At 39.7% G+C, this 13,080-nt stretch overlaps 1 protein-coding gene across 3 annotated transcripts in view; it reads right to left on the reverse strand.

Annotated features, from left to right (window-relative positions):
* Positions 1-12,627, reverse strand: part of Rp2 (RP2 activator of ARL3 GTPase) — a 36,539-nt gene extending 23,912 nt beyond the window's left edge. Inside the window, exons 1-2 of one of the 3 annotated variants that reach the window (XM_076918806.1) lie at positions 12,361-12,619; positions 6,718-6,773 (exon numbers count right to left, since the gene is read on the reverse strand). Coding sequence is in view for 1 of the 3 variants with exons in the window: in XM_034486324.2 (XP_034342215.1) it covers positions 12,361-12,462 (102 nt within the window). In the remaining 2 variants the exon portion in view is untranslated. Of the gene's footprint in view, positions 1-6,717; positions 6,774-11,995; positions 12,267-12,360 lie in introns of those variants that run through there. The other 2 variants (XM_034486324.2, XM_076918807.1) reach the window with 2 other exon arrangements.
* Between the last annotated feature and the right edge of the window lie 453 nt (positions 12,628-13,080).

The following is a 13,080-nucleotide window of genomic DNA, read 5'->3' on the forward strand; positions in this document are numbered from 1 at the left end:
AGATACTAGAGTGAAACTAGATAATCCTGGTATAAAGTTTGGAAGCTATCTATGAACAACAGAAGCCACAGAACAATTTAAATATTCTAAATTTACATTTCAGAAAGAGTAATAAGAATATGGGGGGTTGGAGAGATGGCTCATTGCTTAAGAAGACTTGCTGCTCTTCCAGATTTGAGTTTCATTCCAGCATCTATATTAGATGGCTCACAACCAACCTTGTGTAACTACAGCTCCAGGGGGTCTAATGGTCTCTCCTGCAGGCTTACATATATACACAAAAAATAAAAATGAGAGAGTTTAAAAAATATGGAGTGTGAATCTGAGAAGCTAAGCCAGAATGAGCTGAAGTAGTTAGAAGGGATGAGAAGGATGGGATAAATTTGAGAAATGTTGAGGAAATGGAATCAACAGGTGTGCTAAATAAAGCAGGAAGATTGTCAATTTGAGGCCATCTTAGGCTATACAATGAGACCCTACCAAAACCAACAAACAAACAAACAAAAGGCAAACATATCTAAGAGGCTGAGGTATTGCTCAATGGTATAGCATGTGCCTAACATCCACAAGGCCCTTGGTTGTATTCTTAGCACTTCCAAAATGAAGTAAATTAAAATATTAAATAAAATCTAAGGAATATTTTCTACCACTACTTCACTCACTTACTTGTAGCTAAAAACAAACAAACAAAAAAAACCCCACAAATCAAAATACAGGATTGGGGAGGTCGCATAGTTGGTAAAGCACATGCACATCAAATTAACAGGCTGTTGCAAAAAAATCTCCAGCTCAGGTCCAGCCTTAGTTAAGTAGCAAGACCCTACCTCAAACAAACAAAACCAAAACAAAAGAGCCTCAGAAAATTTTTTGGTAAAAAAGATAATTCTAACATAGGGACCTGTTGTATTTAAAACGGCCGCCAGTCAAGCTAACTATCTGAGCTGTACCGGCTCTTCCTAGCTCAGCCACCATGTTCTGTGGCCAGAGGCCACATGCAAGCCACAGCTAGAAACGGCCAGCCAGAAACACCAGCCCTGCCACCCATGAGATGCCAGCATGGGAGATGGCTCTGCCAATCTTCCATGCTGTCTCCACAAGGCTGGGCATTGCTCAGACCATCCTGCCATCCATGCGGGCCCAGTAAGAAAATGAGACTCTAATGTTTAAATATTAATCAAAGGCTTTATATATTTAGTAATGCTCAATAACAATATGCCCATATAAAGAGAGTTGTTTCCCAATTAGCTAACCTAAATATAAGTTGTTACCCATGACTGCTCTCCATACCTGCATGGCTCTCCATTGCTCCTACATCTCTGCTCTCCCTAGCTCCTCCTTTTCCTTTCCTTACTCCTCCTCTTCCTCTCCTCACTCCTCCCACCTTAGCTCCTCCTACATATCACCCTTACTGCTAAAATAAAAAAAAAAACTTTCTCTCAAAATACAATTAGAGCACAACTATACCAATTTGTATCCATAAGGTACAAGATAGACCTAATACCCAGTCCAATTTTGTCAACTAAACAGAACATCTGTCATCTCTCCTAACTAAAAGACTTAGTTCTGAACCTGGCATTTTTCTTGGCTTTAGAACGAATGTCAGCTGGAAACCATTCTCTCAAATCTGTTCTCTCAAAGTAAATAGCCAGGATTGGCTATGAGACTATAAGTTTTCAACCTCATCAGAAATCCAGAATGACTGAGTTAACTGAGATTATGGGAAGCACAAAGCATAGCTTCTAAAACTTAGCCAATTTGTAGAGACCACTGAGCACCTGGACAGTCCCTATACTATAAAACATTGGAGCATCTGATCTTCAGCCTTCTGGTCCAGGATCATCTGACAGACCAAGTAATGCAGAATTATTAAGGGCTGATTACTCTGTCTAGGCAGATATAATCAGTCAACTATTCCACAAGTGTATCTTTTTCTGGACAGTAATTTGTCTGTAGATGAAAGGAGGTAATTCTTGCCTAGTGGCTGTCTCACCACAACTGGAGTAACTCCAAAGATGCTCAATTTCTTCTTAAAATCCAAGACAGGGAAGCTCTCAGGAGCAGTCAGGTCTCTAATCAAAATGAACATTAATACAGAAATGTTTGTAACGTCAATTTTGTGGATTTCTGACATTTTGAAAACCAACTATCCATGTAAGGCAATCTGGACTGTCATCCATCTGTTAACTCCTCTCAGCTATTTCTAATTAAAATACAGAAAACACCCTAACAATAAACTCAGAGCCATGAATTTGCTATAGGCCCTTAACTCACAGGGTAACCATATCAAATCAGTTTTAAAAAGCTAAAGAAGGACTGGGTCTAAGCCTTGTATTCCTAAATGTGTTATATAGGCACAATGCCTATGAGAGTAGCAATATTCATCTCACTTTTATATCAATAAGAAACTCATACCGATGAAAACCTTAGAATTTGAAATCAAAATAAATTTTGTACCATTTAAGAAATTATAACTTCAGCTTAATAACAATTATACATATTTCTACCAATAGGTTATGGCTATGCAAACAATCCTAGCTATTCCTCCCTGTTCCAACAAAACCACTACTTTTCCCTAGAAAGACAGCCCAATATTAACCACCTCAGTCCCCAAGCCCATGGAATAGGGGCGCCGACTCTTCATTAACTTCTTCAAGCTGAATTTGGGCATTGAGATATTAGAAGAGGGGCTGGGGGAAGGGTAAATTGATAAGCCTCTGATGTCTGTGTCTTCACCGCATCCAGCTGGAATTCCAGGACATCAGAGGTTCGAGCAGGTCTGCTCAGCTTGCTTGATGAGTAGATACACCAAGGCTGTGTATTCTGCAATATACAATTCTCAAAACAAATTTTAGTATGAAGATAATTGTTTGTTTGAATTCTGGAATCTAGTATTCTGGTGGCCTGCCTCTGTCATGTCTAATCCATATAATTCTGGGAGGTAGAAATGCCTTAATCATCTTTTCTGGAAAAACACAGCCAAAACCTTTTTCCCAAAACAGTGTATCCTTGAGCCAGTAACCAAAAAAAACCTTCATCTTGACCTCTTTCCCAGAGGAAAGTTATAACCACAAAACTGAAAATCACACCGTTCTTCCTTCCCTATTTTGCCAAGCAGGAAATGAACCCAGAATTCCCATGGGGCCCACGTTATACAGAACCAGCCCTGCCACCAACGAGACACCAGTGTGGGCCATCTCCCACACTATCTCCACAAGGCTGGGCACTGCCCAGACCATCCCACCAACCATGCAGGCCCAGTAAGAGTCTCCTGTGAGGCAATATAACTTTACATCATCTGAATACACCTGATTTACACTATCTTTCTGTACGGCCCTCTGCCTAGAACAGTTTTTTATTTGTATCATCTATCCATTTGGCTCTGTACTCCAGAGCAGCTTTCACTTATACATTGTACTCCCTACTCTAGAGCCAGTGACAATTTTTCCTATCTAAGTTCCAAACCACCGAGCAATAATCCCCAGGTGATTCGAACAAATGTTTATAAATCTTTGCTAAAAGCAAATAATCCCTATATTTTAACTTTATACTTAAATCAGTATGCTCCACAAAGGAGGCTTATTTGGCTCTCTTGGCTCAGAGCAGCTTACAATTTCTCTTAGCAGAGGACCTGCCTGCCAGCAGTCTCTTTATTCACAGTTCCCACGCTGGAGTCACGTGACTCCTATCAGTGCCAATCACTCACTTTCTTTAAAAAAAAAATACAACTTTTACTCTCAGGTGAATAGACTCAAATTTCTAGTAAATCCTTGCCCAAAATTGGTGCGCCACTTTGTTGTAGTAATTATTTAAAAGAGACCACCGGTCAGCTGACTATCTAAACTGTGGTGACTCTGCCTAGCACAGCCGCCATGTTCTGTGGCCAGAGTCCACATGTGCACTGCAGCTAGAAACAGCCAGCCAGAAACACCAGCCCTGCCACCAACGAGACACCAGTGTGGGCCATCTCCCACACTGTCTCCACAAGGCTGGGCAGTGCCCAGACCATCCCACCAACCATGCAGGCCCAGTAAGAAAATGAGACTCTAATGCTTAAATATTAATCTAAGGCTTTATATATTTAGTAATGCTCAATAACAATATGCCCATACAAAGAGAGTTGTTTCCCAATTAGCTAACCTAAATATAAGTTGTTACCATGACTGCTCTCCATACCTGCATGCCTTTCCATCGCTTCTACATCTCTGCTCTCTCTAGCTCCTCCTTTTCCTTTCCTTACTCCTCCTCTTCTTCTCCTTATTCCTCCCACCTTAGCTCCTCCTACAGGGACCTGAGTTCAATCCCCAGCAGTTATAAAAGAAGTTGGATGTGTTGAAATATGCTTATCACCACAAAAGCACAGCAGAGTCAATGACAGGCAGAGCCATGTAGCTTACTGGCCCACTGCCTAGTATATGTGGAGAATCCCAGGGCACTTGCTTGTCTCAAAAGACAGTGAGTGTGTGTGTGTGTGTGTGTGTGTGTGTGTATACAAAAAAAACGGATAAAACTAGAAATGAAGAAAACCTAAACTCACAAGTAAGCTTGCATTACACATCTAAAAGAGTAAAAATATCTTGTATATAAACACACACTGAAAAAAATTATAAATGAAATTAGGGGATTGGAGAGATGGCTCAGTAGTTAAGGGTGCTTGTTGCTCCTGCAGAGGACAAAGGTTTGATTCCCAGCAGACTCACTGCTGTCTATAACTCCAATTCCAGGGGTCCATCGCCCTCCTTGGATACCAGGAATGCATGAACAGACATACATGTAAGCAAAACACATGCATACGTAAAATAAATACATCTAAACTTTTTCATTAAAATTGAAGCTAGGTGCAGTGGCACATGCCTATAATCTTAGCACTTAGAAGGCTGATGCAGAATAATCTCAAGTTTTGAGACTACCCTGAAAAAAAATAGGCACAGAAATTTAGAAATAGTAGATAATTTGCACACACGATCTAGAATAGCCATGGAATGTTAAATATATTTGCAACTAAATGCTAAAATAATCCATTAGAAAAGTTAAAAATTACAGAAGAAATTAATAATTTAAACATTAAATATAATAAAGAACACCAACAAGGTCAAAACAAGTTTAGAAAGGATTAAAAAACAATATAATTAATGAAAATGAGGATGTGATTATAAACAGGTTTGAAGCAGAGTATCAGGTGCTGAGAGATGGCTTAATAGTCAGGAGCACTTATTGCTCTTGCAAATGACCTGGGTTTAGTTCCCAGCACCCACATCAGACACCTCACAAATGCCTGTAACTCCAGTTCTAGGGCTTCTGATACCTCCTTCTGTGGGTACTTGCACGTACATTGTGCACATGCAAACACTAAAATTTACGAAATCAATTAACCATTAAAAACAGAATATAAGCAACTATGTAGCCATTTTAATTAATAACTCTTGATTACCCCAGAATATAATCCAGATGATCTGGATTATACAGGTATTATGTTAATAGTAACTAAATCTGATAATCAAATACCTTTTTTGCTATGTGTATGGGTGTTTTGCCTGCATATATGTGCCCATGGAGGCTAGAAGAATGTATCAGATCTCCTTGGAACTAGAGTTATGGATGGTTGTGAGTCACCATGTGGGTGTTGAGAATCAAGCTCGGGTCCTCAGTAGAACACCCAGTACTCTTAATGTGGAGCCATCTCTTCAACCCAATCACACAGTGTCTTGAAGAGAACTTGAAGCTTCTCCACATCCCATTCTCCACTCCATCTCCAATGAACTGAGATTCTGATGCTGATCAAGACCAAAAGAGTAAAGCTTAGGATCTAGCCCAGTAAGAGCACTTGTCTAGTGTATGAAAGGCCAGAGTTCAATTCCCAACATGAAAAGATGGGAACAAAACAGCATTCAGGGACATTCAGTTAGCTCACTCTTTAAGTTGGCCAACTTCTGGTCAGGAAAATAAAAGAACTATAGCAGGCAGAGGAACTACGTCTAATAACTACTGTAGGTCTTTCCTTCCTTTATGTAGTCTCTTCTCTCCAATACACCGAGGAAAAGGAGGCTGAGGCTGCTCTCCTCTGTGAAAAGCCAGTACCAGGACATGGAATATAGTTGTGGTGGACACTATTGGGAGCCTGTTCTAGTTCCAGGCCTTAAAGTGAGAAAGAACATGAAAGGCCGGCTTAAGTCCATTCTGCATTAAATTTTAGGGAGAAACAAAGTATTCTCTGATCATGTTTTGCTTCTCTTCTTGGTACTGACACATTAATCACAGTGGAGGTAGTTAGCTCAAAGGTGAATAGGTGAAGGGAAAAGACCACCAGGAGTTGACTGATTTCTACAAAGCTGAATGGGCAAGAGGAGCCAGACACACACCACACCACACACACACACACACACACACACACACACACACACACACACACACAAATCATTACTAGGAGTTAAGATTTCTTGTTGCAAATACCAACATAAAATCTATTGCTAAATCACTCAGCTGCTATTTTAATAGGCTTGAGTGTGCTGTGGACTTAATATTTGTGTCTCACCCATTTTTAATGCTACTGGGGATTGAACCCTAGGCCTTATGTATGCTAGGCAAGTGCTCTACCACTGAGCTGTATCTCCAGCCAGTCTCGCCAAATTTCTACTTTGAAGCCCTAGCCTTCAATACCGTGATATTTGGAGGTGGAGCCTTTGGGAAGTAATTAGAGGCTTTCATAATGGGATTACTTACCTTATAAGATGTGGGAAAAAGAGAGCTGGAGCCAGAGAACACATAGAGGAAAAGTCCTAAAAGGACAAAGCAAAAAAGACAGCTATCTAAAGCCAAGAAGACAGGTCCCACTAGACTACGAATGTGCCAGCATCTTGATCTTCTGCGTCTTGGGCTCTAGACCTCTGAGAAATAAATGTTCTATGTAAGCCATACAAAATGTGGCATTTTGTTATGGCAGCCTGGCCTAGCTGGCTCCAACTGTGAAAAAGCCCTTCATCTCTATCTTCACCAGCACTTTCTTCTATGTGGGGTTGAGGGACATGACGGTGCTTACTTTCTGATGAAATCTCATGAAGTCACCAATCCTTTAGGATTAGAACTCTACACTTATGAACATTATGTAAGCTTATTTCTTTCTTTAGTGGCCCTAACTCCAAATATAACTATGGGGACTTAGGCCTTCAACAATTTTTGACTAATACCCATTCCATAACAGCTTCCAATACTGAGGAATTCAATGTAATCTACTATTCTTAGTTTTCCCCTAGACATTCCATTTTTTAATGGCTTATGAGGATAAATTAATCCTGTAGCTAAAGATTCTATAGCTCACTTTACAGTATAAAATTATTTGGATTGTCAATCACTATTCAAAGGAGAAATGTAGGATATATGTTACTATATTTTTTTGGAAATTCCTAAAAGTTCTTCAAATTAAAAACTTAACAACTAATTTCAAGCTTAGAATAATTTTGTAAATGTTGCTAGTTCTTAGAATGTTTAAAATTACAAGCATAGATAGGTTGTAGTCTAAAGTATTTTAACACAAGAGCCTTGATGAAATGTGCATAGTTTATATCCATATGTATTACCTATAACCCATGCTGGCCCAAACTTGCTATATTAGCAGGAGTTGGAGTTAATGTGATATTAATATCCAACAGTACTATTTAAGTATTATTTCTCTAACAGAAAACAACAGTGAACATCTTAATTCTTTATTAGGCAGCAAAATTTTCATTAAATTTAATTTCTGTAGTTAGAACCTCAGTAATGATATCCTGAGATATAGTAATGGAATCTGTTCACTTTAATGGAAATCTAGTTTGTAAAAATAAAAGGTATTTTTAAAAGGCAGCTTGTGCAGATATGATTATTTAAACTTTAAGGTATACATTAAAGGTTTTCTCTTAAAATACTTCTAATACTCAGCCAGTAAGAGCACATACTGTTCTTGCAGAGGACCTGACTTCTCATGTCAGATGGCTCATAACTGCATGAAACTCCAGTTCCAGAGGATCTGATGCCTGTTTCTGGCCTCTATAGACATTGTTCTCATGTGTACAAACCCATACTCAGGTATTCACGTACATACATACATAATTGTAAAATAAAAACTTAAATATATTTGTAATAAACTATTGAAATTAAAACTAGTTCTCTGGGGGAAAAGATGTAACATCAAGTAGCCTCAATGATGTTAGTGGCCCTTGGACCTTGAAGCCCAGAATACACATGGAGAGTGCTTGGCCTTCAGCCCCAGTTGAGCTCTCAATTGAATGCCTATATCAACCTGACAGTCACCTTTGGAGTTAAGCCATCCTAAACATGATCCTGGAACCCCTACTCAAGTTGCCATAGTTGATGCCACATAGAGTCAACCCTGCTTAATTGTACACAAAGGGCAGAGTCCTAAACAAAGGTTTAAACAAAGGTTGTCAGTGTTTTAAGGTATTAAGTTTTGGGATGGTTTAATTAAAGTACCTCACATACTTAGAAGATGATGAAAATAGCATCTACCTTCCTATCCACTGCAGATACTTCTTTCTAGCAGGTCACCCATCCAACCTCTGAAGGTTCTACATAGACAAAATCAGGTTCCCCACAAAGTCATCCCTTCTACTGATGGACAATTCTTGGAATTACATTCTCCTGTGAGTTGTGTTTGAAGTGTCTCTGGAGATGACAATTACTATCTAATGTCGCTTCTTTGGGACAAGCCCTTGCCTTGCTAAATTGTGCAGAACTCTTTAGGACTAGCCAACTTTATAGCTAAGAAGCTTGAAATATACAAATCAACTGGTTTACCCAAAGTTGAACAATAGACAGCTGAATTTCTGGTCTGAGGCTCTGGCTTTAATAAATACTATTTTGAATAATCATGAGACAAATGTAGCAGATACAAGTGTGTTCTTTATACTCAAATCATAATTTTCATACTTAGGCCATCATTTGGAAAACTAATTGTTTTTTTTTCTTTTTAAGGACTCAAGATCTCAGTCTCACAATGACCATAATCATAAAGGGCAGCCTGAAACCCAGGAGGCTGGCCCTGAACTCAGAAGCACCAAGCCAACCAAGTTGCTAGCATTATAGGCGTGCACCACCTTGCCCAGCCAGAACTATTCTTCTTTCTATTACTGGGGAGTGTTAGCATGAATAAGTAGAAGTGAAAACTCCCTTTCTTCCACTCATCCTCACCTCATTTTGCCTCAGTATTTCTTGTTTTCACTCCAAAGGGCAAGTAAGGTCTTGGAGGGCAAGATTAATAATTTTGTCTCTTCCTTGGTGCTTGAATACATATACATTGAATAGCTTGCTTAACTATTAAATACAGCATACAAATAATAAGCAAAGGCATTTCTTTCCAAATGATTTAAACAGAGATCTTCGAATCCAATGTATTTCTCATGTCAGTGTAGTTAGTAAGTTTTTTTTTTCTTTTTCAAAGTCAGCAGCAATGGAAAATGAATTCCTTCCACTGTTGACTGTAATATGTAAGTTGCCATGACACCACTTAGTCCTCAAACATTCTTTCTAATTGAGACAATTTCTCCTTGCTTCAGTCCCTTAAGGCTGACCCAATTACTCAAAGCAAAACCCAAAACCCATGGGGTACCCATCAACTCTGATTATACAACCTAAGGAAACTTTAAACACCACTTTTCCAATGGTAAGGAAACTACAGGCAACTCATTTTTTAAAAACTCTTGCAGGTTGACTAATTGTTTGCTCTAACTTTAAACCACACAGACTTAGGCTCCATGATATTATGAAAACCTGAGACAAACCATTTCTGTTGCTACAAATACAATGTATCTCAGTTATTTCTGTAGGCTGTGTATCTACATTCAATTCCTTGTAGTGAAAAACCAAAAGTTTCAATAGATAGCAAGACCAGGCTCAGTAAAAGTACCACTGGAGGGCTAGGGTGTAGATTGGTGGTAGAGTGCCTGCCTAGCATGCTGTGTTCTTTTCTCAGCACCACAAAAGAGGTTTTAACTTTTATTATATCTATATAATATAATTATAATATATGTGTGATATATAATAATATTAAATTATGGTATATTATGTATACTGTGTATTATATAGAATACACTTATATAATTTTATATCTAGTTGTTATATATAACATATATAGAAGCATGAGCTTATTTTACATTTCCAATAATAGCTCTTACATCTCTATAACTAAAGTACCAGTAAAGTTCTCAAAAAGGTTTCGTTTATTATTATTACACATATATGTCATGTCTATGTATGTGTAAGTATGCATAAACATATAAATACAACCTACTGAGTCTGTTTTTGCTGTTTGTATGTATATGGTTTCAGGCTGACCTTTTTATTGGATAAAATATGTAAAAAATATAAATTAAAAAATTTTAATGTTCCTATTTACACCAGAAAATTTAATGAGGCTCACATGGTAGGAGAGGGGACACTTAGATGTTAGTATCCACTATGCTACTTTTCAGTACTTTTACACAGATAAAGAGCACAAGAAAAAAAGAAATCACAGAACATATTCATATGAAAGATCCCAACTATCAGGGTGTGGTAGCACAAGCCCATAATCTCAGTTCTCAGTAGGCTCAGGCAGGTGGATTGCTAGAAATCCAAAGGCAGCCTGAATTATATAATGTGTAATGGGCATGCCAGAATTACATATCAAAACAGTGTCTCTAATATAAGTTGGTGACACATGCTTACAATTCCAACAATCAGGAGATGGAGGCAGGGGAATCAGACAGATATTCAAGGCTATGCAGAGTGACACGAGACCTTGTCCCAAAATATAACAAAAAAGATCCTGTTGCAAAAAATAACAGAATATAATAACCAAGAGCAGAAGATCCCAATTAACCAGAACTTTGTAAGTAGAAGTTAGCAGAAAGACAATTATTGTGAAACAGTGAACTACACAGCCAACCAAGACTACTGAAAAGAAAAGCACACTTTTACTTTTAGCCTGAGACTTCAAAACAAAACAAAAACAAAAAAAACTCTCTCTGCAGCAGGAAGTTCAAGTTTAAAGAGCATTATTTAGCTAGGAATGCCACTCAGTGGTGGAATGCTTACCTAGCAAGGTTCAATCTCCAGCGTTGGGGAGAAAAAAAAATCTAAACAGCATTATTAGAAATCCCAAGGCTGTCGAAAATGAGTATTTCAAAATCCACCCACCAAATAACTTTGATGGGTACAATCTTCTTATAAAACAGAAAATACAACATTTTCCTACATGACAAAATACTGCTATAGAGGAACAAAAGGCCACATGGCCCAAGAAGGGTCTCAGAGTCAAAGGCAAAAAGCTGAGCCTGAGAATTCCATCAGCATCTTCCATTTGTTAAAAGCCAATATTTTGAGAATATCGTTTATATGAATGCCTAGATTCTGCTGGGATTTGAAATGATGCAGGATGATTTGTTATACCGAAACATTAATATAAGACTTACTATAAAGTATTTTTGATCAAAGGTGTTGCATTAAGCAGTAGTTAACTGTTCATGACACCCATTTAGAAAACAAGCTCTCTTACTTTGAGAAACCAAAATAACTGATGTCTATTAAGTGTTTTACTAAGCAACTATACTAAGCAGAAATGAAGAACTATGTAGAAAGAGGAACCATTGTGAAATGTATGCCTAAGTAACTGCATTTTGTGCAAGATTAGGAGACTTTTTCAAACCTTTTGGGATACACACACACACACACACACACACACACACATATATATATATATACACACACAAATATATATATAATAAAAATAAGGCGTTTTCATTCATATAACACAGCAATAATAAACTACTTCCTGGTTTGTGTTGGGTACTTTCACCTTACACAGTACATTCCAAGACTGTCTCAATTTTCATTATTATTTTCTCATAAATGGAAGAAGAGAATAAAGGTAGACATGAAACAGTCCACTTAATAACACCAAGAGGCACCAAAAGCGATTTGCGAGGGAGGAGGGCAGACAAAAGAGTAACACCTTGGGAATACAAACCGCAAAAAAGATGAGAATCAGTCTTGTCTGTGTAATTCGACCACTGGACCCTTTGGCCACTGCTGGTGAAAGGAGCTGACTGGAGATTCAGCACTCTCCAGGCTCTTTCCCTCCCTGGAGTCCTTTCTGGAATCTGGAGTCAGGGCACAGAGCCTACAGAGAGGCCCTGGGGGTCTAGTTAGGCTGACCACTAACTCTGTGCCTCCTTTGGGCCCTTCGCATCCCGCTCCCAAAGTCGTGAGACTTCAGCTGCCTGTGCGCGCCAGTGAAAGCCAGTTGTGGGCCACCCGCCAGGCTGCCCCGCTCTCCTCTGCGGCAAAGGTTAGCCAAGGAGGACGCAAAGCAGGGGATCCCCAAAACATCACCTTCTCCCGCTGGTCCCAGCTGTACAGCTTGGGCTGTTCCTCCTCTCCCTCAGCCCGCGACTCCTTCCCACTCTTCCGCCTCTTAGTGAAGCAGCAGCCCATGGTGCCGGCCTAAGGGTCTCGCTAGTGGACCCCACTCGCTCAGACACCTCTCAGAGGGTGATGGGAACCCAGGGCGACTCGGCCCACAGCTCCCCGGACACCGCCCAGGAGAGCAGCCCAGCCGCCAGCAACCCTCAGCACTCCCACCAGGCCCAACACCCTCCCACCCCCCCCACTCCCTCGGTCGCCGTGACGACCTATGGCAACCAATAAACGGGCAGCAGCCACTGAGCCAATCAAAGCCCCGCAAGCTGCTCTGCTCCTATGAGCTCAGGCCGAAGTACTCATTCACCAATCCTACATCAGCGGCGGGGCTGGCCAGCTCAGGGGCTCTCACAGAGGGCCCCACCCCAAGGTCGGTCCTACCCCGCCCCAGCTCCTCCCCTCTAGTGAACTAGGCTGGGCAGGCTGGCTGCTGTTTGATTAGGCTGAATACATTTTCCCTATCTGGTGCTCAAATTTCGAAAGTTTCCAAATTTTAAGGACTTGGAAGGGATACCATGCAGAGTAGTAAACTGATATAAATTGAAAGGGAAAAAGAATCCTTGCTGATTTTGTAAAACAAATTTGTGTCCTTCACTCCTCCCTTTCAGTACCCTTCTATGGAGCCTGCAAGCT

This window comes from Arvicanthis niloticus, chromosome X, assembly GCF_011762505.2.
Source record: "Arvicanthis niloticus isolate mArvNil1 chromosome X, mArvNil1.pat.X, whole genome shotgun sequence".
Classification (NCBI taxonomy): domain Eukaryota; kingdom Metazoa; phylum Chordata; class Mammalia; order Rodentia; family Muridae; genus Arvicanthis; species Arvicanthis niloticus.